The 25,356-nt window shown below is 47.2% G+C and overlaps 1 protein-coding gene across 1 annotated transcript in view; it reads left to right on the top strand.

Moving 5' to 3' along the window:
- Window positions 1-23,644, top strand: part of ANKDD1A (ankyrin repeat and death domain containing 1A) — a gene marked incomplete at its 3' end in the record, with an annotated part of 34,825 nt that extends 11,181 nt beyond the window's left edge. Inside the window, 13 exon segments of the mRNA XM_079913615.1 lie at window positions 4,421-4,525; window positions 5,198-5,296; window positions 8,645-8,743; window positions 9,285-9,383; window positions 12,282-12,384; window positions 15,729-15,823; window positions 17,239-17,251; window positions 17,254-17,336; window positions 18,408-18,503; window positions 21,238-21,339; window positions 21,343-21,442; window positions 23,398-23,427; window positions 23,430-23,644. Coding sequence (XP_079769741.1) covers window positions 4,421-4,525; window positions 5,198-5,296; window positions 8,645-8,743; window positions 9,285-9,383; window positions 12,282-12,384; window positions 15,729-15,823; window positions 17,239-17,251; window positions 17,254-17,336; window positions 18,408-18,503; window positions 21,238-21,339; window positions 21,343-21,442; window positions 23,398-23,427; window positions 23,430-23,644 — 1,239 coding nt within the window.
- Window positions 23,645-25,356: the final 1,712 nt, after the last annotated feature.

Raw genomic sequence — 25,356 nt, 5'->3', positions numbered from 1 at the left:
AGATTAAATGAGAAGGAGGTAGGGCCTTCTCCCTCCCACGGGGCCCCGGCTCCCTTGCGGTCAGTATGGCCAGGTAGAAGGAGCAAAGCACCATTTACCAAACTCTGGGACCTTGGGCAAATTATTTTACCACCCTGAGCCTCACTTTTCCCATTTGGAAATAAGAGTGCTAGTACCCATCTCTGAGCTGAGGCAGAAGTAATTGCAGTGCTGTGTCTAAAGTACCTGGCCCAGTGCCTGGCACGTTAGCGACCCTGGCAGTCCCCTATTGCTCACTGGTGTGTGCTATGGTTTGAGGGAGGAGAGCCCCAGGGAGTCAAGAGTGCCCAGAATCCCTGAACTGGTGTCTCAACTTTTAGGGGGTTGGTGGCCCTTAGAAAATGCAAACATTTCTGGGCCAAATACCTTCAGCCAGGAGTTCTCAACCTTGGTCCTTAGAGAGACAGAATTTGGGGATCCATGAACTTTGAAGGGAAAACAAGGACCTTTTTTTTTTTAAACTGCCCTCTGCTTAAAATTTTAGCATTTCTTTCCATGATGAATGCAGGTAGAATTAATATACCTGTGACATTGTCTCTAAGACAAAATGTAGCTCTTTTCATATCACATTACAGTTTTTGCAGTTATCTCAAAATACTGTTTACGCTCATCATTACTTTGAAATCATGGCGGTAGTTATTAGACCTTTCACTAGATCTTGTTGTTTAATGGATCAATAAAGCATATATGCTACTAGATAAAAAATTTGGGTTTTAATATTTTGATAATTCTATTTCAATATCATTGTTTTTCTTTTCTGGTAGGCAGAATACTGTCCGCCCCAAGATGTCCATATCCCTATCCCTAGAACCTGTGAACTCTAGAACCTAACAAGGCAAAAGGAATTTTTCTGATGTGATTAAGTTAAGGACCTTGAGATGGGGAGACTATTCTGGATTATCCACATGTGCCCACATGTCCTTTTAGGGGAAAGAAGGAGGGAGGCAGGAGAGTCAGAGAAGGAGATGTCATTGAAGGAAGCAGAGGTTGGAGTAATGTGACCCACAAGCCAAGGAATGCAGGTAGCCTCTAGAAGCTGGAAAGGCCAGGAAATGGATTCTCCTAGAAACTCCAGAAGAGAAGCAGCCCTCCCAGCCCATTTTAGACTTTTGACCTCCAGAACTGTAAGATAATAGATGGGTGTTCACCAGACACCAAAAAGGACCATGGCACACAGGAGGTCTGCCCTATACCATTGTTAGGATCTTGTTGGCAGTGGTAGAAATGTCTGACAGCTCTCAGTGAAGGATACCCCTAGGCTATGGGCCACAGGATCCAAGCCCAGAGTGTGGAATCCAAGCCCAGTTTCAAGCTGAGGGCCCTCCTGTCCAGTCCTGCCTGTCTGGCTTAGCCTTAGAGAGAGTCTCAGTGGTCTTGCAGAATCCAGTAGCTGTTGCGATGAAATTTGCTGTCAACACAGAATGAGCCTCAGTGTTCTAGAATGAGGGAGGTGAGGTCTTAAGTGTGTGTGGAGGGCAGGGCTCTGAGTAATGGATCTTCTAGTTAAGCAGGTCCACTCCATATTAGTTTTCTGTTTTTGGTAACAAACCACTCTAAAATGTAGTGGCTTAAAGTAACATTGATTTATGATTTTTCATAATATCATTGGCTGGTCAGTTCCTCTGGCCTTGCCTGGGCTCACTTATGAGGACACAGTCAGCACATGTCTGGGGCCTCTGCAGGAAGAGGGAACGTCACAGATGGTGTGGCCAGTGTCTCCAGGTGGTAGCTGACATTCATGGAGACTTCCTTCTGTGACAGCCCCAGGACATCAAAAGAGCAAGAGTAGAAGTAGCAAGGTTTCTTGAGATATTATTTCTACCGCATTCTACTGGTCAAAGCCCATCACAGGGTCAGCCTCGTTTCAGGGGGAGGAAAATATTGGATTCCTCCTCTTGATGTGAAGAGTAGCACAGTCCTGTTGCTTGATCTTGGGACAGTTTCTCAGTCCATCCTGTTTTTCATGACCTTGCCACTTTTGAAGAGTACTGGTCAAGTATTTTGTAGAATATCCTTCAATTTGGTTTTGTCTGATGTTTTTCTCATGATTAGATTGGGGTTATGGAATTTGGGGAAGAAGACACCACAGGTCAAATGCCCTTCTCATTACCTCCTATCAGGGGGCATGTGATACCATTGTGATTCGTCACCGGTGATGGTCTCTTGATCCAGTTCTGACACCAGTTCCGATGTGTGTTTTTTCCAGATCACCAAGCAGTTAACTCAGTTCTCCGTGGACACTGACCGGGAGTCCACAAATTTAACTCACTTCTGACACTACTTGGAGATAGTGTCAGATTCTGCCGGTTAAGGGTTCAGTCCTACAAGACTGCCCACGCTTTGGATGTCAATCACAAGCCCAGGTGGTTGCCTAGCTATATAATTGCCTGTAAATCAGAAGTTCCCACGAGCCCCTCCCCAGGTTCGGTTAATTGCTAGAGCGGCTCTCAGAACTCAGGTAACCGGTTTACTTACTATATTTCTGGTTTATTACGAAGGATATTAAGGATATGAATCATCAATGGCCAGATGAAGAGATGCATAGGGCAAGGTCCTGAACGCAGGTGCTTGTGTCCCCACGGAGTTTGGGACCCGGCACATGGATGTGATCTGATTCACCAACCTGGAAGTTCTCCAAGCCCTGTCCTTTTGGGGTTTTAATGGAGGCTTCATTGCATAGACTTGATAGATTAAATTCTCAGCCCTTGGTCATTGACTGAACCTCCATCCCCTCTCCTCTCCTCAGAGGTGAGGAGGTGGGACTGGAAGTTCCAACCCTCTAATCACTGTTGGTTCCCCTGGCAACCAGCCCCCATCCTTTATTTACTTAGGGGCTTCAAGTCACCTCGTTAACATCATAAAAGACACCTTTATCACTGTTACCATTTAGGAGATTCCTAGGGTTTTAGGAGCTCTGTGCCAGGAGCCAGGACTAAGACCGAATATATATTTCTTATTATAAATCATAATATCAAGCTTGATCACTTGGTTAAAGTGGTGTCGGCCAGGTTTCTCCACTGGAATGTTAGCATTTTTCCCTTTCCATACTCTATTGTTAGAAACTCTTTGTCGTTTTAATTTGCATTTCAATAATGACTAATGATGTCATATATTTTTTCATGTGCTTATTTGTCTTTCCATATATCTTCTTTGGTGTGCAGATTATTTTTTAATTGGGGTAATTTCTTATTGATGAGTTTTTAGAGTTCTTTGTAGATTTTGGATGTATTTCAAAATAAATTGCAGACATCAGTGTATTTCCCTCTAAATATGTCAGCATGCGTATCATTAACTAGAGTTCAAATTCTTTGTATACAATGAAATACAAGCTGAGTCTTTTTTTTTTTTTTTTTTTTGCGGTACACACTGTTTTTTGTGTTTTTTTTGTGGTCTCACTGTTGTGGCCTCTCCCGTTGCAGAGCACAGGGTCCGGACGCGCAGGCTCAGCAGCCATGGCTCACGGGCCTAGCCGCTCTGCGGCATGTGGGATCTTCCCGGACCAGGGCACGAACCCACGTCCCCTGCATCGGCAGGCGGACTCTCAACCACTGCGCCACCAGGGAAGCCCAAGCTGAGTCTTTAAAAAAATATTTATTTATTTATTTATTTTTTATTTGGTTGCACCAGGTCTTAGTTGTGGCTTGTGGGCTCCTTAGTTGCGGCTCCAGGGCTCCTCATTTTAGCTGCAGCTTGCCAGCTCCTTAGTTGTGGCATGTGAACTCTTAGTTGCGGCGTGCATGTGGGATCTAGCTCCCTGACCAGGGATGGAATCTAGGCCCCCTGCATTGGGAGTGTGGAGTCTTATCCACTACACCACCAGGGAAGTCCCTACACACTGAAATTTGACAAGTGCTACTCCTCTGTAACCCAAACCACTGTCAAGATGTAGAAGACTGTTCCATTGATTTTTATGACCCATTGATGGTTACAATCTATTTAGAAAAGTACTCCAAATAATCTAGCTGTAATGCAAGGCCAGGGTAGAAGCTCTGGACTATAAACATAGGATTTGCAAACCTCCCTCACTTAAATATTGCTTCTGGGGCTAAGAGACCTTCAATAAAGTGAAGCACAATAAGCCTGTATTATCCTAACTTGACCTATGAGGAAATGGGCGCTCACAGAGGTATAGGTAACTTGCCGAAGACCCCAGAGCTGATAAATGCTGGAGCTGGGATTTGAACTCTGGCATCCTGAGTCCCACCAGCCCCCGTGAGGCTAAGTGAGTCCTGTGGATGTCCCAGGGGCCTATCCCCATTTTCAGTGTGGTTTCCTTTGGAAAGCTGTTCTGATCCCAAACACTCATTGTCTGGGAGACAGCCAGTGTGTGAGCAAGGCCTCCCTTCGCAGACTGCAGGGACCACCCTGGGCTTGTTTCCAGGACAGCCTGACCTTACTGCACTGCACAGCCCAAAAAGGCCATGTGCCAGTGCTGGCGTTCATAACAGAGGGCCTGGAGGACGTGGCCCTGGACCACGCTGACAAGGTGAGTGTGGCCTCAAGGCTGTGTGTCCTTCCCATCGGGCTTGGGATTCCTGGGGCCTCTCCTGTACATTCCTTGAGTGCATCCCTTGAGCCATGGGTAGTGCAGACTGGACCCCACCTCAGGGAGTTGCTGGTCTAGAAGGGGCATTAGGCACAAATGAGCAGGACGCCGGCAGCACATGGTCAGTTCCCTCAGAGAGACTCTGATATGGACTAGACAGGTTAGAGAAGGGAGACAGTGCTTTCTGCTTCCTGGAGGAGGTGGAATTTGGTAAATGAATAGATTTCATCAGTAAGATTAGAAAGCAAGGGGCATTCCAGATGGAGGAGAGACAATTGCTAGAGCTTTAGAGGAAAAGGGCTTTTGGTGTGTGAGTTCAGATGGGTTAGAATCTTGGGAATGAAGGCCTGAGAGGTTGTTAAGGGCCTTCATGGAGATCTCAACCCGCAGCCTCAGGAATGGGTCCTTTATTCAGGAGCCACAGGAGGATTTCAGTGGGGGAGGGACCCACCAAGTGGGGTCTTGTTGGGAAGATGGTCTGGGCTTTCCAGGCAGGGTGTATAAGGCAAGGTGGGGGAGAGTGTCTGGAGCACTGCAAGCCCAGTGTGGTTGGGAAACTGAGGCCAGGTGGGCAGGGCGAGGAAGATTCACTTTCTTCTCCTCCCCCGCCAGCTGGGAAGTACAGCATTTCATCGGTCTGCAGAGCACGGGCAGCTGGATTCTCTGGACTTCCTTGTGGGCTCTGGCTGTGACCACAGTGTCAAAGACAAGGTACTGTAACCATGGGTCCCAGGGGGAGGGCCGGGCTCTGGGCTTCTGACCGGGGTGGTCACGGGCAGCTCACCTGTGTCTACTGCCAACTGCAGTGTGCTAGAGGGGCTGGTGGCCCAAAGACCAGCGTGTGTCTGATGCTCATGCAGCAGGCATTTTTTGAGCACACACTATGGGCCAGCCGTGTGCTATGTGTGAAGAGCACAAAGATGCCCAGGACACAGTTTCTTAATCAAGGAATTCAACTACAATCCTAGGAAAGAGCTGTGAGCCAATGTGGGGAGCCAGGATGGCAAATCTGATTGGTTGGTAGTGATGCCTGGAGTGGGTTTGAGCAGGGCTGTGATTCCACTGGGCATGTCTGTTGCTGGGGGGGAATGGGGAGGAGTTGGGGGACGGTAGCCACATGCCTGCTGGTTATTTGCTTTCTTTGTGTTTTAGTAATCTACTATGATTATGGCAAAAGTAGGATGAGACCGCTGAGGAGGGAGCAGTTCATTCAGGGTGGAGAGCTTATAAGCAGGAATTCACCTATCTGAGAATAGATGAGGGGTTGGGACCCAAGGGGACTACCCTACAAATGACTTGTATCAATGGACCATTGCGAATCATTAGGCAAATGTGTTGCAGCAAATTCTAAACAGTGCTTCCAACAAAGGGAAGAATTCCACTGTTAATTTTCTGATTAATATGCTTGGCTAGGATACAAGGAGTTCTGTTTACAAAGCTAGTGACAGAGCTCACAGACCAATGAATCACAGGATCTTAGATCAAGGGCCAGTTCAACCTTCTCGTTTTACAGATGTGGAAGCTGAGGCCCAGAGAAGGGGATACTGTAGCCAAGGTCACACAGCAAGACAAAGGTCGAGCTGGGTTTGGAGCCAGCATCCTGATGCCCCCCTGTGCTCCTCCTTCATCAGGCTGCCTCCTGCGGCCCTGAGCCCTGAGGGTCTGCACCAAATCTGTCCACCCACACTCAGCCTTTCAGGATGAAAAGGCTAAGTCAGGTTCTGAGATTCAGATCAGGCTGATTTCCTTCATTTCAGAAACATGGGCAGAGCAGGTTGTGCTCTGTGCCAGGCCCTGAGCCAGGAAGTGGGAGTACGGACCAGGGTAAAGAATGACCCTCGCCAGGACACATCTACCCAGGAGGCAAAAAAAAAAATGATGTACTCAGGGCCCCAAGAGAGCAGAAGCACCAAACTAGAAAGCAAGAAAAGTTCAGCTTTGGTGAACTCACCCAGAATCTTGCAATCAGAAATGCTAGGAAGAAGGTTTTAAAATTATATGTCCCTGTTAAGTGTTGTATTTTCCAATGAGGAATGTTTTCATTTTGAATTTCATTTGGGGAGAGGGCACAGTACGCTTTTCAAGGCTTTGGGCCACTGAAGGCCTGACTCGTGCTAGGACCCGCCAGCCCGTGTAGGGGGACAGACCTGTCAGAACAGATGACAACATACCTCACGCTGCAGGTGCTGTGGTAGGGAGGCGTTGAGAGCCCGGAGAGAGTGATTAATTCCTCCGGAAATGTCAAGGAGAGGCTGACAGGGCCCCACAGAGGTGGAGAGGCTGGATGTCCCCACGGGTGGAGGGGAGAGGCCAGGCCCAAGGCCAAGGCCTCCTTCCACCCAGCCCCCTGTCCTGCCTGGGCAGAGTGTGAGGACCCTGGGCAGGGGGTCCATGCCATCTGCAGCTTCAAAGGGTAGGAAGTAGATATTTATAATCCAGAAGGAAGAGGGAAGCCCTGCCCTGTTTCCACAGCTCTGCTAACTGGGGGCACGTGCCAAACCCCAATGTTCACACACTTCCTTCCGGTCTCTTTGAACACAGAGACTTCAGGCTGTGGCTACACCGCCCACAGCCTGACCCTTGCCTGCTGTGGCGAGCCGGCCACGGAGCGGGTGGGAGAAGAGCCGAAAAAAGCTGTTGAGGGGATTTTTTAAACTTAATTTTATTTATTAATATAATATAATGATGATCATAAAGGAAATGTAGATGTTTCCTCCTTGACCCTGTAAGATAGTTATAGCTGTTAATGTGTGTGTGTTTATCTATCATGGGGGCAGGGTATGTTTTTATCTACTTTAAGTACTGCTTTGGCTTCTGTATGTGTTCACATCCTCATTGGGCCCTTTATAGATATCTGTGCCTAAACACACAGGGAAGGTACTGAGACAGGCCAGGGCAGAGGAAAGCACTGGTTCAGCTCGATCGTCCCCATGGCCTTCTGGGCATGATGCATGGCTAAAGCTGGGTCCTCCCTTCTGGGTGCTTTTGTGGGTCCCTCCAGGGTCCTTGTCCTGGTCCCCCATCTGTGGTTCCTCCGTAGGGACATACCTTTTCTCGGGCTGGCCACGTCCAGCTGCCTCTTCTTCCCTGGGGCCCCTTACCCTCCTGCAGCAAGTTCCCTTTAAAGACGATCCCAAATAGGCTGCCCTCTGTGGGACCACTTCCAACACAAAGAACACTGTGCCCTTTGCCCGCCCAGTGGAGCCACCTCTCTTGGCTCTGTCACTGCCGCCTTTAGACTTCTCAAGGGTGAGGCTGCTCCCAATCCTCTGGTTCTCGAGTTCCAGGAGACACAGGTCAAGCTCTCCATCACATTATGTATTATCATTGAACAAATATCTACTGAGTGTCTGTCACGTGCCCAGGCCCTATTCTAGGCACTTGGGGAAATTTCAGAGAACAAAATGGACAAAAATCCTTGCCCTTGTGATGCTTATTTCCAACCAATGAAAAACAAGCATAGTATACAAGTGGATTGTAGAGGGTGTTAGGTGGTCAGTGCTATGGGGGAACAGGAAAAGTGGAGCAGGGTAAGGGGATCAGGAGAACAGGAGGTGGGAGTTGTGGTTTTCAGTATTGTGGTCACGGTGGGCTGCACTATTCAATGAGAAGCTGACATCTTGAGCAAAGGCGCAGGAGGCGAGCGATTGGGCTGTGTGGCTGCTGGGCACAGCCTGAGCACAAGGAGAGTCTCTGGGGCTGTAGCCTGAGCAGAGAGAGGGGATGCATCTGGGGTCACTGAGTTGGGACAGGCTTTAGACTGGAGCATGGAAAAATAGGGATTTAAAAAAAATTTTTTTTAAAGTAATATGTCCGTCTTAAAGTGTACGAAAAGAGACCAGAACTTGGCCCTTGAAAGTGCCCCTGGTTTTTGGTAGTTTTTGGCACAGTTCTCAGAGCAGGGTGGCATTGGCCCAGCGTGCAGGGCTGCAGCTCGTCACCAACTTGCTCTATAACCCTGGACATGTCTCCCCTCTCTGGATCTTAGCTCCAGCGTGTCCCCAGGGCCTGCAAGGGTCTATGATTCCACTGACCCCTCAGGAGCCCTTCTCCCTGCAAGAGGGGAACACAGCCCTTCACCCGGCCGCCCGCTGGGGCCACCTGGCCGTGCTGCAGCGGCTCATGGACGTCAGGCTGGACCTGGAGGAGAGGAATGCGGTGAGTCACCACCTGGAGGATACAGAGACGTGTGACACTGGTTTGCCCCCTGCCTTCCAGGAGCCCGCAGCCCGTGGTGCAGCCTGGTTTCCCCTGGTAGGGGCTCTGAAGCCAGGAGCGAGGACGTGTTCTCAAACAGCCCATGAGGAAAAGATGAGCAGCAGCACAAAACTCCAGGCTCTGAGGGGCACCGGGCCTGAGGGATCACGGAGCAGTCATACGCACAGTGTGCGTTCAAAGAAGGGAGAAGTCACTGTGGCCAGGATGGAGTAGGAGGGAATAGACAGAGCGGGGATGAGGCGGCTTGGAGGGCAAGGAGAACACGAGCAGAGCTGTGGCAGAGGGAGTGAATGCACCATATGCCCCTCAAGGTGAGAATCAGGGGCGGGGCTCAGGGAACCACAGATCACCAGGTCATGTCTGCACTAGCAGGGAGGGGAGAGCTTAAAGAGCCCTGGAGCCCTGGCGGTAGGAGTGTCCTACGGTCTTGGGCTCTGGCCTCAGCCTCCTGCCAGCCTCACACCGCTCCCCTGTGTTTCAGGAAGGTCTGACTGCCCTGCACGCAGCTGCTGAAGGGATCCACCCCGACTGTGTGCAACTCCTCCTCGGGGCCGGGAGTAGCGCGAACGCCCTCACCCAGGTAGCCGGGCCTCCTCACGACTGGTGTGTGCCCTCGGCTGCCTGCAGAGACGTGACTGTGTCAACTGTAGGAGCCATGATGATTCCTGAACATTGTGTGAACAAGGCTGTGAGGGAACAGGCTCAGCTGTTGAGCTCTGCGACTTTGGGCAAGTTACTTAATCTCTCCGAGCCTCGTTTCTCAACTATAAATTGGAGGTGATATATACTTACTATTTTATATTGCTATGAAGGCTAAATACCTAGCATATTGCCTGGGACATAATAGGAGCTCAGTACCCATTAGTGTCTTATTGCTGGGCACGTGACAGTTCACAAAGCCCTTTCATAACTATTACCTCAGAAAAATTCCCCGCATTTTACAGATGAGAGAGGTTCAGTGACTTTCCCAGGTCACAAGTTGGTAAGAAGCAAAGCTGAGTCTGAAAAGCCTATTCCCCTGACTCCAGAGTTCATGGCCTGAAACATTTGCCTTGCCCAGCGGGGGTAGGGGTGGGGTGTCCGCAACATGAGGCCCACACCGCAATTAGAGCTGGAGCCTGGGTGTGACTCTGGGACAGGCCTCTTTCTCCCTTACCATTGCACTCTATGAGTTGGCCATTAGAAATCCTCTGTGTCCTTGAAAAGGGGGTTGTGGCCTTTCTTTAGGTAGGAGGTTGGTGTTTTTGTTTTGTTTTGCTTTTTATTTTTAGATCAGTGACAAATACTCTTTCTTGGCTGGTTGAACAGCTGCAGAGTCTGGAATTCTCTTTTTCTAAATTTCAATAATGTAGCAAAAATAATATTGATAGTGAATAATATAAATAATAGCAAAAATAGTTTAAAAACAGAGGAATGAAAATGATATGCTAAAAATATTTAACACAAAAGAAGGCAGTCAAGGGGAAACAGAACAAAAAAAAACAAGAGACATTCAGAAAAAAAATAGCAAAGGGAATTCCCTGGTGGTTCAGTGGTTAGGACTTTGCACTTTCACTGCCGAGTCGGGGAACTAAGATTGACAAGCTGCGCAGCTCAGCCAGAAAAAAAAAAAGAAAAGAAAAGAAAAATCAAAATGGCAAATGTAAATATAATAATAATATAAATCGTAAATTCCCTTAAATGTGAATAATGCTTTATAAACCACAAAACATTTAATTTGCTCCCCTGGAAGGTGTGGAGACTACTACCCCAGGGACATAGCGGGGGACATTACAGCCAAGAGGGGGAAAGTAGCTGTCCCAGGGCACCAGCCGTGTCCTTCTGTTGCTGGTGAATTTAAGGTTCTTTCTTCATTGCAAAAGAATTTGGAGACGAAGTGATAGGTAAGAATCAGATTTATTTAGAGAGAAACACACTCCACAGACAGAGTGTGGACTATCTCGGAAGGCAAGAGGCAAGAGGCTTCGAAATATGGCGTGGTTAGTTTTTATGGACTGGGTAATTTCATAGGCTAATGAGTGGGAGGATTATTCCAACTATTTTGAGGAAGGGGCGGGGATTTCCAGAAATTGGGCCACTGCCCACTTTCTGGCCTTTTACGGTTAGCCTCAGAACTGTCATGGCGCTGGTGGGGGTGTCATTTAGCATGCTAAGGTATTACAGTGAGCATGTAATGAGGCTCAAGGTCTACTGGAGGTCGAATCTTCTGCCATGTTGGACCTAGTTGGTTCTCATTAGTTTTCATCATGTACTGTGGCTATGTCATTCTTTTTTTTTTTTTTTTTTTTTTGCTGTACGTGGGCCTCTCACTGTTGTGGCCTCTCCCGTTGCGGAGCGCAGGCTCCGGACGCGCAGGCTCAGGGGCCATGGCTCACGGGCCCAGCCACTCCGCGGCATGCGGGATCCTCCCGGACCGGGGCACGAACCCGTGTCCCCTGCATCGGCAGGCGGACTCTCAACCACTGCGCCACCAGGGAAGCCCATATGTCATTCTTTTAAAGGTTGTGCCCTGCCCCCTTCACTCCTGTTTCATTTCCATCAGCAAGGTGTTGCTCCTTAGTCAGAAAGGCCCTTTCTCTGTGCCCAGCACTAGGCACTGGGAGGGGGCACAGACAGGTCATGCCATGGCCACCTCCCCAACAGTAACAGCACAGGAGCTTAGAGACTCAGGGGGTTAGATCCAGCTGGTGGTCGTTGGTGGCTTGGAGCTGCCCACCTCACTGGCTCTTGTGCTCCAGCCTTGACTTGAGGTTTCTGGCAAAGGCCACGGTCTATTCTGACACTCCCACCTCTGGCAGTGTCGTGCAGCAGGGTCTCTGAGGAGGGGGCAAACCCAAAGTGATTGCTTTTCCCACGGGGAGGTGGATGGATTCCCACCCACCCTGTAAACTTGCTCAGACTCGACTTTGGGAGGGTGACCAACTCATCCTGGTCTGCCCATACTGTCCTGATTTTAAAACAGAAAGTCTCGCATCCAGGGAACCTTCAGTCCCAGGCAATCTGGGACAGTTGGTTACCTAGTGGGTCCTGCCTGAGATGAAGTCTCATCCAGAAGGAAGCCCTCCCTCTGGCCCTGCCAGGCTCCTCTGTGGATGTGCTTAGACCAGCTCCAGCTGGACAGTACATGCTGGGTGGGATTTGCCCTGTACAGGTAAATCTTATTGGTCCCCCTCCTTGAAAACCATCTCCTCAGCATCTATACTCCATGTGTCTTTACTGGCTAAGGAACTGTGAAGGCTTTGGCCTTTGTTCCAGAGTCTGTGATGGGAGGTGAGGAAAATCCTGAGACCATAGTGAACTCCTTTTACTAGTCACCAGGCCTGGGCAAGTCATTGATTTCTCCTGCCTCAGGGTTTAATGGGGATAATAGTCCCATGGGGGTTGTGAGCTGTGAATGGGATAATGAATCTCAAAGTGCTTTGTAAACCCTGCTGTGAGGGGTCCTTAGGCTGCTGCATTGATGCCTGTTTCCCTCTAGAAAAAACAGAGCTGCTTCCACTACGCAGCCCTCGGTGGCTCTGAGGACATGGCCTGGGCCCTCGTCCATGCAGGAGGAAGCACTAACGTGGCTGATCACGTACGTGTGGGGCCTGGATGGAAGGTGGGGAGGCAGGGGATACACTGCCGAGTCTCCCAGGACCTCACTTCTCAACATAGAAATGGAGAACAGATTAGTGGTGGCGGGGGGCTAGGGGTGGGGGCGTGGGGCAGAGAAGGGAGGAGGGTGTGGTTATAAAAGGACTACACAAGGGACCCTTATGGTGATGGAACTGTGCTGCATCTTGACTATGTAAGGGATACACGAACATACACGTGTGATAAAATTACATAGAACACACATGTATACAAATGACTACAAGTGAAACTGGGGACATCTGAGTAAGATGGTGGGTATTATCAATGTCAGTGCTCTGGTTGGGATATTGTACTGTGGCTTTGTAAGATGTTACCATTGGAGTGGGGAGAACAGAGCAGACGGGTGTTGAGGGTGGGAAGAAGGCTTTTCACCAGATACCTTTTGTTCTTTCTGGTTCTTTAGGTTTCTATAAATAAAATGTAAACCAATGAAAAGCAGTACTTGCTCTCTTTCCACTCCCCTTTCCTACCACATTCCCACAGACCTATTTCCAGGACGATGGAGGCCATATCCAGCCTCCTTGGTTATTTTATCTCCGTGGCCTGCTGCTTCCTGGAGAGCCACCATTAGAGCTCTGATAAGTTTCCTAGCTCATCCGCGTTGTGCACTTGAGCCGGTTTCCAGAGTCTGCCCATTCACTCTCACAGGAGACCTTCTTTTGGCCTGATTTTGATTTCACAGTTATCTAGCAATGATCTAAGGACACTGCTGAAATTCTGTGGTAGTTTTACCTTGGTTTTTAAATTTTTTTCTAGATGTGTTTCAGAATACTTTTTGTCATTTATTGCTGCTTGGGTTTGGGATTACATGAAGCCTGTAAATAATATAAGAGAAAATGGTCACCTTTGTAATATTTTATTTTTTCACTACAAACATGTCTCGCCATTTCTTTATGTCTTCTTTTGAATCCCTCGGTGATGTTCTATGGTTTTTGTTTGCCTTTGTAATAGCCATTTCCAATTATACTCTTCATAGGTACTTTATATATTTTGACCATCATTGCAAATAGACTATCTTTTTAAAATATGTCGTTTCTTGTGGGCATTCAATACAGGAATGCTACTGACTTTGGTATTTTTATCTTCTATATGATTTTCATTGATTTTGCTAGAGGTTTTTTTTTTTTTTTTGGTGGGGGTATAATAACTATTTTGACCTGTGTAGATATACAGTCACGTTGCCTACAAGTAATCGTATAGTTTAAATCTTCTTTTCCAATATCCATAAACTGTTTTTTTCTGGCCTAAACTAGTAATGGCAGTCATGGGCATTTTTGTTGTATGTGTGCGTGTTCTGTTCTGTCACCTTTAGGTACTCAACATGTGAGGGTGTTTTTCCACAGTAAGCATAGATCTATCCCATTGATTTTTCTGGCTTTGTACTGTTCTACTAGATGTGTGTCACCATACACCTAGACAGAAGGTTGCTGTGGCAGTATCTCCACTTTGTCATGTAGTCAGTGCTCACAGGGAACCACTGGAGATGGAGTCCTCCAGCCTTGAGCGAGGCCTTGGGTGAATGTTGGGTTTGGGTGAGACCTCTGTTCTGGTCCCGGCTGGCTCTCTCATTCATTCATCTCATACATAAATAGTGGTTGAGCACCTACCTAGATGCCGGGGGTAGAAAGTCCAGTAACACAGGGTCTCTATTAGTTACGTGTCCTTGGGTGTGTCATGTAAGTTTTATGAACTTATTAAGTGTTCTCATTTGTAAGGTGAAAGTACGAATAAGAATACCATTCCTATATACTTGCTAGGTTCATGTGTGGAGTAAATGAGATAGCAGAGAATCTTAAGGTGCTGTTGCTGGAAGGGACCTCAGCAAGCATCACTTGCCAGATGAAGATGACTTGCCCAAAGTCACGTAGTGAGTTCCTGGCATGGCAAGCTCTCAAACTTGGGATTTCAGGCTCCCGCCCACCATGAGGATCGATTGTGGCCCAAGGGATTCAGGCTGTGGGCTGTAAATTCCTCAGGCCACTCATGTCATCCGAGAAGTGAGAAGGTCCAAACTCAGAAGCACTATCTATACAGTAAGTCCCCTACACATGAACCAGTTCCGTTCCGAGAGCACATTTGTAAGTCCAGTTTGTTCATAAGTCCAACAAAGTTTGCCTAGATACCCAACTAACACAATTGGCTATATAGTACTGTACTGTAATATGTTTATAATACTTTTCACACAAATAATACATAAAAAACAAACACACAAAATAAAACATTTTAAATCTTACAGTACAGTACCTTGAAAAGTACAGTAGTACAGTACAACAGCTGGCATACAGGGGCTGGCACTGAGTGGACAGGCAAGAAGAGTCACTGACTGGAGGGGGGAGAGGAGGTGGGAGATGGTAGAGCTGAAGGATCGTCAGCAATAAGAGACGGAAGGCAAGCTGCAATTTCACTCATGCCTGACTTTGACGGCAGAGGTTCTGGTTCCTTGCTGGATTCAATTCTACCTACCCTCTTTAAAAAATGATTCAGTGATGTCTGGGTAGTAGCTCTTTTTTTCTCATCATAGATGACATAGCAGTACTGGGTTGCATTCTGAACGGCTGCTGCAACTTTCGTGTACCTTTCTGTGTTCGGGTCCTGTGCCTCAAAAACTAACTGTGGGGCTTCCCCGGTGGCGCAGTGGTTGAGAGTCCGCCTGCCGATACAGGGGACGCGGGTTCGTGCCCCGGCTGGGAAGATCCCACATGCCGTGGAGCGGCTGGGCCTGTGAGCCATGGCCGCTGAGCCTGCACGTCCGGAGCCTGTGCTCCGCAATGGGAGAGGCCACAACAGTGAGAGGCCCGTGTACCGAAAAAAAAAAAAAAAAAAAAGATACAAGTTGTCAAATGAAAAAAAAAAAAAAAACAACTGACAGTGCCTCCACAAATGAAGAAAATCCCCTTGCCATTTCCTGCGTCGTGAATCACTTCGTTTCTTCAGTTACCTCTTCTTCCTCTTGTGTCTCTTTGTCCTTTCTCTGAGCCTCCAGTTCCATCAGGTCTTCATCAGTAAGCTCCTCGTGTTGCACAGCAACAGTACTGTACAGTAAAGTACACAAAAGCACGACTAGTAGAGGATGCACGCATGTGACAATGTACGCCAGACATGTGAATTAATTTATGTGATCGGACACGCGCACGCATGCTCGCATCTTTGAAAGTTCGCAACTTGAAGGTTCGTACGTAGGGAACTTACTGTACTCCTCCCAACTCCCATCTTCTAGCACCAGCCTGCAGCTGGGCAGTCCTGGGAGGGACCCATCAACTGATCTGTGCCTCTCCACCGCCCCCAGCAGGCGCCTCTCCTGTGCACATCACCGTGAGGCACAACTTCCCCGTCCTGGTGCAGCTCCTTATCGACACCGGCAGTGACCTGGACGCCGTTGACAATGTAAGTGGCTGCAGAAACCATCTGGGCCCCATGGAGCCTCTGGGCACCCTCCCAGGTTAGCAGGGCTTAACTGTGGTCTACTAGCCTGGCCCAGAATTGAGGAATCGCTCTTTCAGCTTGTCAAAAGTTGTTTGAATATTTGTTGAAGGTAGCATTATTTTATCAACCATTCCTCTATTTTGAACATTTGAGTATTTCCAAGTTTCTGTCATGATGTATAGAACACTGTGGTAAACATTTTGCTACATGCAACCTTTTCCTTTCATTGATTTTTTTTTCCCCCCTTAGGGAAAATTCCCAGGGCAGGGGTGACTGGGTTAATCTTGTATAACAAGAGGCCTCTGAGTCCTGAAGTTGTGATCAATCAGGAGCGTTTTAAAATCCCCATCCCCACAATCCACCCCCCAACCATACAATCCTCAGGGCCGCCACACACAACCACTAGTGGTGGAAAGCAATTTGACAGAATATAACATACCTTTGAAATGGTCAGTATTTGCATGTCTGAGAATTGAGCCTCAAGAAATATATTAAGAGCTCATGTACCAAGATATTTGTTGTAGCAGTCTATCAGTTTTCATTTCAAAAAGGGCCCCAAATACTTAATAAGAGAGAAGTGCTCGGTTAAATTATGGTATAGGCATAGATAGGCTCTTATGGAGTTATATAAAAATGGTGTTTATAGCGTTTATAATATGCAGGAAGTTATACAGATGCAAAATGTATATACAGGATGATCTCAAATATGTAAAACCATAAAACTAAAAACATTCTGCCTTAAAGAAAATACTAGAAGAAATGTACTAGGACTGTTAACAAAGGTTGACTTAGGTGGGATAGCGAGTGGTATTTTTTCTTTGTTCTTTCTACTTTTTTGTTATTTACTGAGTTTGCTGAGTATTATGTTTATGATTAAATCCAGTTTACCCTCCCACATAACTTCTTTTTTTTATATAAATTTATTTTATTATTTTTATTTTTGACTGCGTTGGGTCTTCGTTGATGCATGTGGGCTTTTCTCTGGTTGTGCCAAGCGGGAGCTACTCTTCGTTGTGGTGCGCAGGCTTCTCATTGCGGTGGCTTCTCTTGTTGGGAGCATGGGCTCTAGGCACCTGGGCTTCAGTAGTTGCGGCTCATGGGCTCTAGAGCACAGGCTCAGTAGTTGTGGCACATGGGCTTAGTTGCTCTGCAGCATGTGGGATCTTCCTGGACCAGGGCTCAAACCTGTCTGTGTCTCCTACATTGGCAGGTGGATTCTTAACCAGTGCGCCACCGGGGAAGCCCCACATAACTTCTTAGAGAAACTCTATTAAGGCCCAGTTGGGAGTGTACCCACCTTGGTCCTGTCCTGGCTTTGAGCCACAGACCATCTCTACATGCTTTTCTGCTCTCCGTCCTCTTGGCTTCTTTTCCAGAGGCAGTACACACCCCTCACCTTGCCGCCGAGCACGCCTGGCAGGACATAGTGGGTATTCTCCTCATTGCTGGGGTTAACTTAAACCTGAGAGATAAGGTACCTCTGCTCACAACCAGCCTCCCTTGCAAGCTTTCATGACTCCCTCTTTGCCAGAGATCCTGATGCAAATGCCTCCTGCTCCCAGAATGTTCAAGGCTTCCCATCTGTTATATATCAGCTCAAAGGCAACCTCCTCCAGGAAGCCTTCCTGCCCCTCCATCACCTTCCCCTGTGTCCTCTGAGGTCCCTCAGCACTTGGCCCACCCCTCTCCTGGTCCTTGCCTGTGATATGTTTGTCTTCTGTTTCATGGCCCACATCAGACTTTGAGCTCCTTGAGTCATCTGCTGGGGAGAGGGGAAGAGAGCTAGAGGAATAGCATGTCACCACCCCACAACTCCATACGTGTGAAACAGGGTTGGGGGAAGCTTCCTGGGTCACGGTGCTTCTGGGGTGGCCACCTCCTCAGGTGGCCAGAAGTTTGAGAAGAGCTGAAGGCTTAGTATGAGGCTGAAGAGGTCACAGGCTCATGAGGGGAAGGGCCCTTGCGCACGTGGCCCAGCCCTTGGGATGGTGTGGGAAAGAGATGGGGGCAGGGAACAGGCCCTGAGGCTGGACCTGGGAAGGGCTTCCGGCTTCCTGGGAGGGAAGCTGGGGCCCGGGGCAGCTGGCCAAGCTTGAAGAGGAGCTTCCCATCTCCCCGCAGGTCCCTGGAGGTGGTGGAGGCCAGCACTCTGCCAGAGGCCTGGAGCAAAGGGCTGGAAACCTGAGGGGAGGCAGCAAACTTGACACAGGAGTCCAAGCCCCTTCTCTGGGTTCTGGTTTCATCTGAGACATGAGGCTGGTAACATCTATCTCACAGGTGACCTTGAAGACTTATGCAGGCTGAGTTTTATAAGCTTTAAGTCCTCCTATTCTAGAAGAACACAAGAGGTGGTTGCTGGAATTATTGCCTTATTCTACCTGTGACTTTTCCACACCCAGAATTACTGCCAGAAAACCCTTCTGCTCTCCAGTGTAGACTGCTGGAAACCACTTTCTTTGGGTAGGAGGGTCTGTAGTCAGTGCTAGAGGCCACCCTATACCCTCTTATAGGAACTCTGGATTCCCTTCTCCCTTCTTACCCGCAGCAAGGAAAAACCACCTTGCCAGTGGCCACCCACATCAACCATGTCAGCCTGGTGGAAATGATCATAAAAGCCGATTGCTTCTACAGATGGGAGAAGGTACTGAGACCCGGTGCTTGGTCTCTCCATGTTGGAAAGGGAGTGGCCATGGCTTCAGGTGGAGTTGGTTTTGAACCCCAGCCCTGACCAATTCAGGGGCCCCTCAGTTTCCAAGCGAGTGATAATCCCTGCCTTACCTAACACTAGGGTTCTTTGAGGGCATCCAGAGATGGGTGAACACCCAAACCACAGTGAAATAAGGCTGACTGAGGTCCGTGCCAGTGTGGAGATACTAGTAGACCCTGCTGCAGCTCCTGGTTGATGGATGAATGCATTCATGCATGAATAAAGAAATGGCAAATTGTTTCCAGCTCACTGTCAGCTCCAGGTGATTGGAATTGTGGCTTGGGGTGTTCTATTCAGGCAACTTTCTGAGCCCAGAAGGAAAGTGTGCTGCGATTGATTAGTGATATCTGCTGTGGATTTGGGAAAGAGGAGTGGCAGTTGTAAGGTCCTGCATTTACAGCTCCATGTCAGCAAATGGGGGTGGGTTGAGAGATTTTTTGTTGTCCTTAATGGTTGCTTTTATACACAGAAAATAAATTTTTGCATTTATTTCAGTTTTAGAAATTAATACTAAATTGTTTACAAAATTTAAATCCTACTTTTCCTCAAACTTTTAAATTTATTTTTACAATCTTATTATTATATTTATACAACTAGTAAATTTTAAACAGTCACTTTCAAGGAAGCCTTTTGATTAAAGTTTGGTCCCATGTTTAAGCTTAGTTAAACTACCTTAAAGGTTTTAAACTGAAAGAATAAATTTAATATAATAGGTTTTCTTTTCAAGCACTTCAAATGCTTCCTAAATTCTTAAATTATCCCATTAAATCCAATAAATTAAACCTATAAAGTGAATCTCGAATATCATAAACATTCTGATATTGTTTACAAATTTAGTAAATTTCTCTTAACACTTCTCAAAAAAATCACTGTCCAGAAATCAATCAATTGATAAATTTCCATAGGAATCATAAGATTTTCTCTTTCACTGACGTGCTGGATTCTCGTAAATATTACAACCCCTTTACATACAACAGATTACTCCTAAATATTAATACCAACGGTTTGATGAACTGATTCATCTCTATGCTTAATTTTAAACCACCTCAGGCTTTAAAAGTTTTCAACACTAAGGCAGTGGTGCAGTTAGAATCACAAATCCCTCCTTCCTACCCCTAGACCAATTCAATCAGAATCTAAGGGATAAGGGCCAAGCTTCTGTGGTTCTTAAAGCTCCCAGATGATCCCAATGTAAGATGCAGTTGAGAACACAGCTCGAAAGAAACAGTTTTTACCACCCAAGGAGAGAGCCAAGCTCCCAGGTCGTCACCTCCCAGGTGACTGGCCAGACACAGTTAACCAGGATGTAAGATTCAGAGCTGCAGATGCTAGAACTCACCTGACCTTTTTTTTTTCCACACACACACACTGTATTTTATTTTTACAAGAGATAAATAAACTGACACCAAGCATTGTAAATGGATGACCACAACAAAAGCAAAAATGATTGCAATTAATAAACACGAAACACGCTCATACTATGTCATAATATTGACATTCCGTCCAGTAATCCTCCACTGTAACAGCTCCTTTACTTTGCAGTGGTCACCTGAGCTTTTTAACAACTAGAAATCTGCATCCACATCCTTTCGAGGGCCTTTTGTGGCTTTTTTTTTTAATTTTTGAATTTTATTTATTTATTTATTTTTTATACAGCAGGTTTTTTTTTTTAACATCTTTATTGGAGTATAACTGCTTTACAATGGTGTGCTAGTTTCTGCTTTATAACAAAGTGAATCAGTTATACATACACATATGTTCCCACCTCTCTTCCCTCTCGCGTCTCCCTCCCTCCCACCCTCCCTATCCCACCCCTCTAGGTGGTCACAAAGCACCGAGCTGATCTCCCTGTGCTATGTGGCTGCTTCCCACTAGCTATCTACCTTACGTTTGGTAGTGTATATATGTCCATGCCACTCTTTCCCTTTGTCACAGCTTACCCTTCCCCCCCCCATATCCTCAAGTCCATTCTCTAGTAGGTCTGTGTCTTTATTCCTGTTTTACCCCTAGGTTCTTCATGACATTTTTTTTTCTTAAATTCCATATATATGTGTCAGCATATGGTATTTGTCTTTCTCTTTCTGACTTACCTCACTCTGTATGACAAGACTCTAGGTCCATCCACCTCATTACAAATAGCTCAATTTCATTTCTTTTTATGGCTGAGTAATACTTCTGTGGGTTTAACTTAAGTTATTACATAATTTTTGGTAACCTCTCATTTTATCACCTGCTTTGCATAGAAAGAATTCTGTAATCCAGACCTTCTCTACTTGTTGTCATTTGGCAAGTTTAGTTCGTGCCTGATTCTTGGCTTGCCTGGTTTTAGCCACAGCTGCTGAGTCATTCTACTGACACTCGTGCTATATGAACACAAAGAAAAGAGAGAAATGGGAAGGCTTCCTGGAAGAGGTGGCACCCAGGTGGTCTTTTGACTGTGGCAATGGGATTGAGAGACAGGGAGGTGAGAAAAGGAATTCTGGATGAAGAAACAGTGTAAGCAACTCAGTTTCCAACACTCAAAGCAAGGCACAGAGTCAGAAACCAGAGTAATGGACACTATGCCTCAGGCCTGTGATGACACCAGTTCTGTGTCCAGGCTCACGAGGGACAGCCTGGCAGGGATTTCCCCCAGACAGCTGCTGCACTTCTGGGATCTGCCCCACAGGACCAGCTGTCATGCAGGGACCTCTGTGACCCCTCTGGGAAGAGCTTGACCTTTAAGCAGGACCATCGGCAGGAAACACATCAGCTCCGCTCTGTGCTGTGGTGACTGGCCTCCAGGTACCTGCAGCCCCACGAGTGGAAGAAGCTGGCGTATTGCTGGGAGTTCACTGAGGCCCACGTCCACGCCATTGAGCAACAGTGGACAGGTACCACCTTGCCTTGGTGCCCCAGAGCAACCGGGTGGAAGGGTGGGGGCACGTGGGGTGGGTTCAGTTTTCTGTGCTTCTGGGGGAAAAGCCTTAGCAAGCCACACGCCACTTCCAACACATCACGTGCTCTTCCCCTCTCCAGGCCTTTATACAGACTGGGCCCTCTGCCCCTCCCTCCACATTGACCTGTGAACTTCACATTCTTCACGAATCAGCTTGAGCTGAAACCCATCATTCACACATGAAACTAAAGGTGCTCCCTGTAAAAAGGAGAGGAGCTGCTGTTGCCACTATTATTTAACATCTATTTGGAAATTCGGGCCCTGGTATTAAGGCATGAGACAGAAATAGAAATTGAGTGTAAATACTGGAAAGGAAGAGAGAGATTTATTAATTTCAGATGAGATACACACACACACACACACACACACACACAGGAAGTCCAGAAGAATCAACGGAAAAACTCTTAGAATAAAATAATTCAATGAAATGGCTAAACATGATTAAATACACGAACACCATAGTATTCCTCTGTACCATCAATAAGTGGGCAAAATATATAGAGGTATATATGTGTAAAAAAAATATATGTAAAAATGTATATTTTAAATATATTAAAAATTTTTTTTAAAAAATATATAATATATATTAAAAATGTACGTAAAAATATACTCCATTTACAATAGTGTGTGTTTCTAAGAAGAAATATGAATGACATATGAGTAAGACAATACAAATTATTTGAACTATAGAAGAAGACTTGGGTAAGTAGAATGACATTCTGTATTTCCAGCTAAAAGAAGTGTCATGTAGGTATTGATTTTCCCCGTATTAAAGCTTTGATCCAATTTTAATCAAATCAAAATAGGAGGTTTTTGAAACTTGACTAAAGGATTCTACAGTTCGTCTGAAAGAAGAAACAGGGAATATATAAATGAATATTCTGGAGGAAAAAAGCGAAGAGGGTCTAACTCAACCAGACTCAATGTTAGAAAGCTAGAATATTTAACACAGAGATACCTGACAGAAACATAGGCAAATCAGGTAGTGGAATAGAGTGGGGAGTCCACAAGTGAACTCTATTACCCATGCGGATTTCATAGACGATAAAGGAGCACTGGTAAATTACAGGGCTGGGGACAAGGGGTAGTGAATAAACGGGTCAAATGAAACTGCTACATCACGAGCAGCACCAGGAGGAAGTGCCTGCTGGGGGCCCACGGACACCAGAACATCAGGGACGCAGTGGCTGACTGACTTGGACCTGATGGCTGTGCCCCCATGGCTGAGCCAGCCCATCTGTCCCTAGCTGGGAGAGCTGCCCTGGTCACAGTTGAATAACAAGTTAACCCCACCACCAGCACTGAAGAGCATGGGCACTTATTTTCCAAACATTGTAATCACCTGGGAAGGCTTAACACTGATCTGTTGCCTAGGCCACACCCAGACTCAAGTACTAGGAATCTCAGAACCGGGAGGGGGACCCAGGTGTCAGTGTTTGCTAAAGCCTCCCAGGTGTCTCCAGTGAGCACTTATGGCTGAGAACCACTGGTTCGGGGGAAAGAACAGGGCCGCTAGCTTGCAAGTCACAGGTTATTGTGAGCCGCCAGAGAGATGAACTGTACAGTCGTGTGTGCATCGTGGTACCACAGTGAATGCCAATTCTTTCTCTCTTCCCAGTGACACCAATAGGATAGATGGTGGATGCTCAGGGGAAAGCCTGGCACTGGGGAGATCCAGGTGTCCCTGACACGAAACTCCACCCCCATCCCATCTGAGGCTGCTCCTCCCCTTCCTCCCATGCCCTCCCCATATATGGGCTGAGTTCTGCTAGCGCTTAGAGGAGGGTCTGATGTTCTGGTGGCGGTAAGGGGTGTGCTCAGGCCTGGCTCTGGTAAGGCAGGCGGGGTTGGCGCCTTCTTTCTCTCTCTTTCTCCCCTCGTGATGCTCAGGCACCGAGAGCTACCGGGAGCACGGGCACCGGTCACAGCCAGTGAGAACCCCAGCAGAGTGCTCTTCAAAGGCCTCGTTGCCATTGGCAGGAGGGACCTGGCTGGTAAGTGTCCCCCCGCCCGCCTGCTGCTCAGGGCAGCCCCGGGTGCGAGTCAGAGTTGCATGGCCCCGCTGGAATGCAGCAGGGCCCTCCAAGGCTGCTCAGACCACGGCGCTGTGGCGCTGGCTCTGAACCTTTCAGATTGATGGTCCTAGCCCTGCCTCCTCCTGGAACCCAGACGGAGCCTTGGGCAACTCACAATATCTCCTGACCCCAGTCTCCCCATCTGTGCCGTGAGGGTGACCCAGACGATCCCTATCACCTTCACAGCCCCAACGCCACTGAAGCTACAATCTCTTCCTATCCAGCTCTCTATACTACATTGATTTGTTTTTTTCTCCAGTTTGGAGTAGGGTGGGAACAGCCTGCAGGCTTGTTTTTCACAAACATTAAGACCTATGGGCCAAAACTGGCTTAAGATGAGTTGAACCAGTAAGATCTGGTCAAATAAAATTTCTGAGGCCGTCACAACCTATTTGAGTCTGTCAATCCCAAAAGCGTTTTTTGGGATTTGCGATTCAGGGCACCATGTAGAACCGTCAGGTAAGCGGAGTAACAGGTTCTAGTAATGATCCCTCATTAAAAACAAAATTGGCTCATGATGAAAAAGGCTTAAACTCTGTAACCTCCATTGCCATGGTGCATTACAGGGCAACCACAGGATGGGGTACTAGGCAGCCATCCATAGTAATGAAGGTACATCAGTCACTTGGCAACAAGGAAAAGCGTCGATAGCACGTTATCAAGGAGCAAGAGGAAAGTCCCCTGTGTGGTCGATCTCCCCCAGCTGCCACACACAAGGTGAGAAAACAGTCACTTCAGAGGGGAGGAATTAGGGATGACTTGGTTCTTCTTCCAGCATGTTCTTAAATACTACTCTGCATCTTCTTTTAACACAAGCTCTTGCAGGCAATTAAAGCATCAAACTAGCCTTGTGAGGCAGCGCTCAGGCAACAAGAGGCAACAGGATTCTTGTCTTTGGCAGAAAGCATCAGGAAGAAAGCAAACGATGACTCTAGCGCCCCACGGAGGTGCACAGCCATGTAACTGGAGGGACTGGACATTCAGGAGCATGGAACCTCAGAGTGGGGGGCCACTGAACAGAGGAGGACCACCGTTTAAGGGCTTAAAAAGCAATTACTGTAAACAGACTTCCAGCTGCTTCCACTGAAACCCATATTAGGACCAGCAGGCAAGTGTTTGTGATCTTTTTCATGGAGGCCTGTCTCAGGTTTTGCAGGTAATCCCTTCCCAGAGGTATCGTCGTTTGCAGCTCTCAGTTTACTTTCATCTCCTGCATCTCACTGGAGCCTCACAGCAGCCCTCTGTGGTGCAAGGGATGTCTTTTCAGAGAGGACTCTGGGCACAGGGTGGATAAGCAGCTCATCAGGTGGTGAGGTCAGGGGCCAAACTGAGCATTCCTGTCTCCCCAACCTGGTGAAGGGCTCCATCCATCCCTTATGAGAAGGACCACCCTTAATTCAATCCCTGACTTTTATGAATGCTGTGCTTACTCCACAACTGTTTCTATTCTCAGCTTATTTGTACATTTTGACAGTTCCAGGAGGCACACACTCGCATTTTTTCCCTCTTTTTCAAAATACCTTTTAAAGTTTTAAACTCTTAATTTTAAAATCATTTCAGACTTACGAAAAAGCTGCAGAAATAGTTCAAAGAATTTCCAAATACTCTTCACTCAGCTTCCCCAAATGTTAACATCTTACATAACCAGGAAATTAACACTGCTAGGATACTAATTTTTTTTTAAACCTTTTTGTTTTTTAGATGTTGGGGGTAGGAGTTTATTAATTAATTTTTGCTGTGTTGGGTCTTCGTTTCTGTGCGAGGGCTTTCTCTA

Source organism: Stenella coeruleoalba, assembly GCF_951394435.1.
Source record: "Stenella coeruleoalba genome assembly, chromosome: 2".
NCBI lineage: Eukaryota > Metazoa > Chordata > Mammalia > Artiodactyla > Delphinidae > Stenella > Stenella coeruleoalba.
This window is presented reverse-complemented; position numbering and strand designations above follow the sequence as displayed.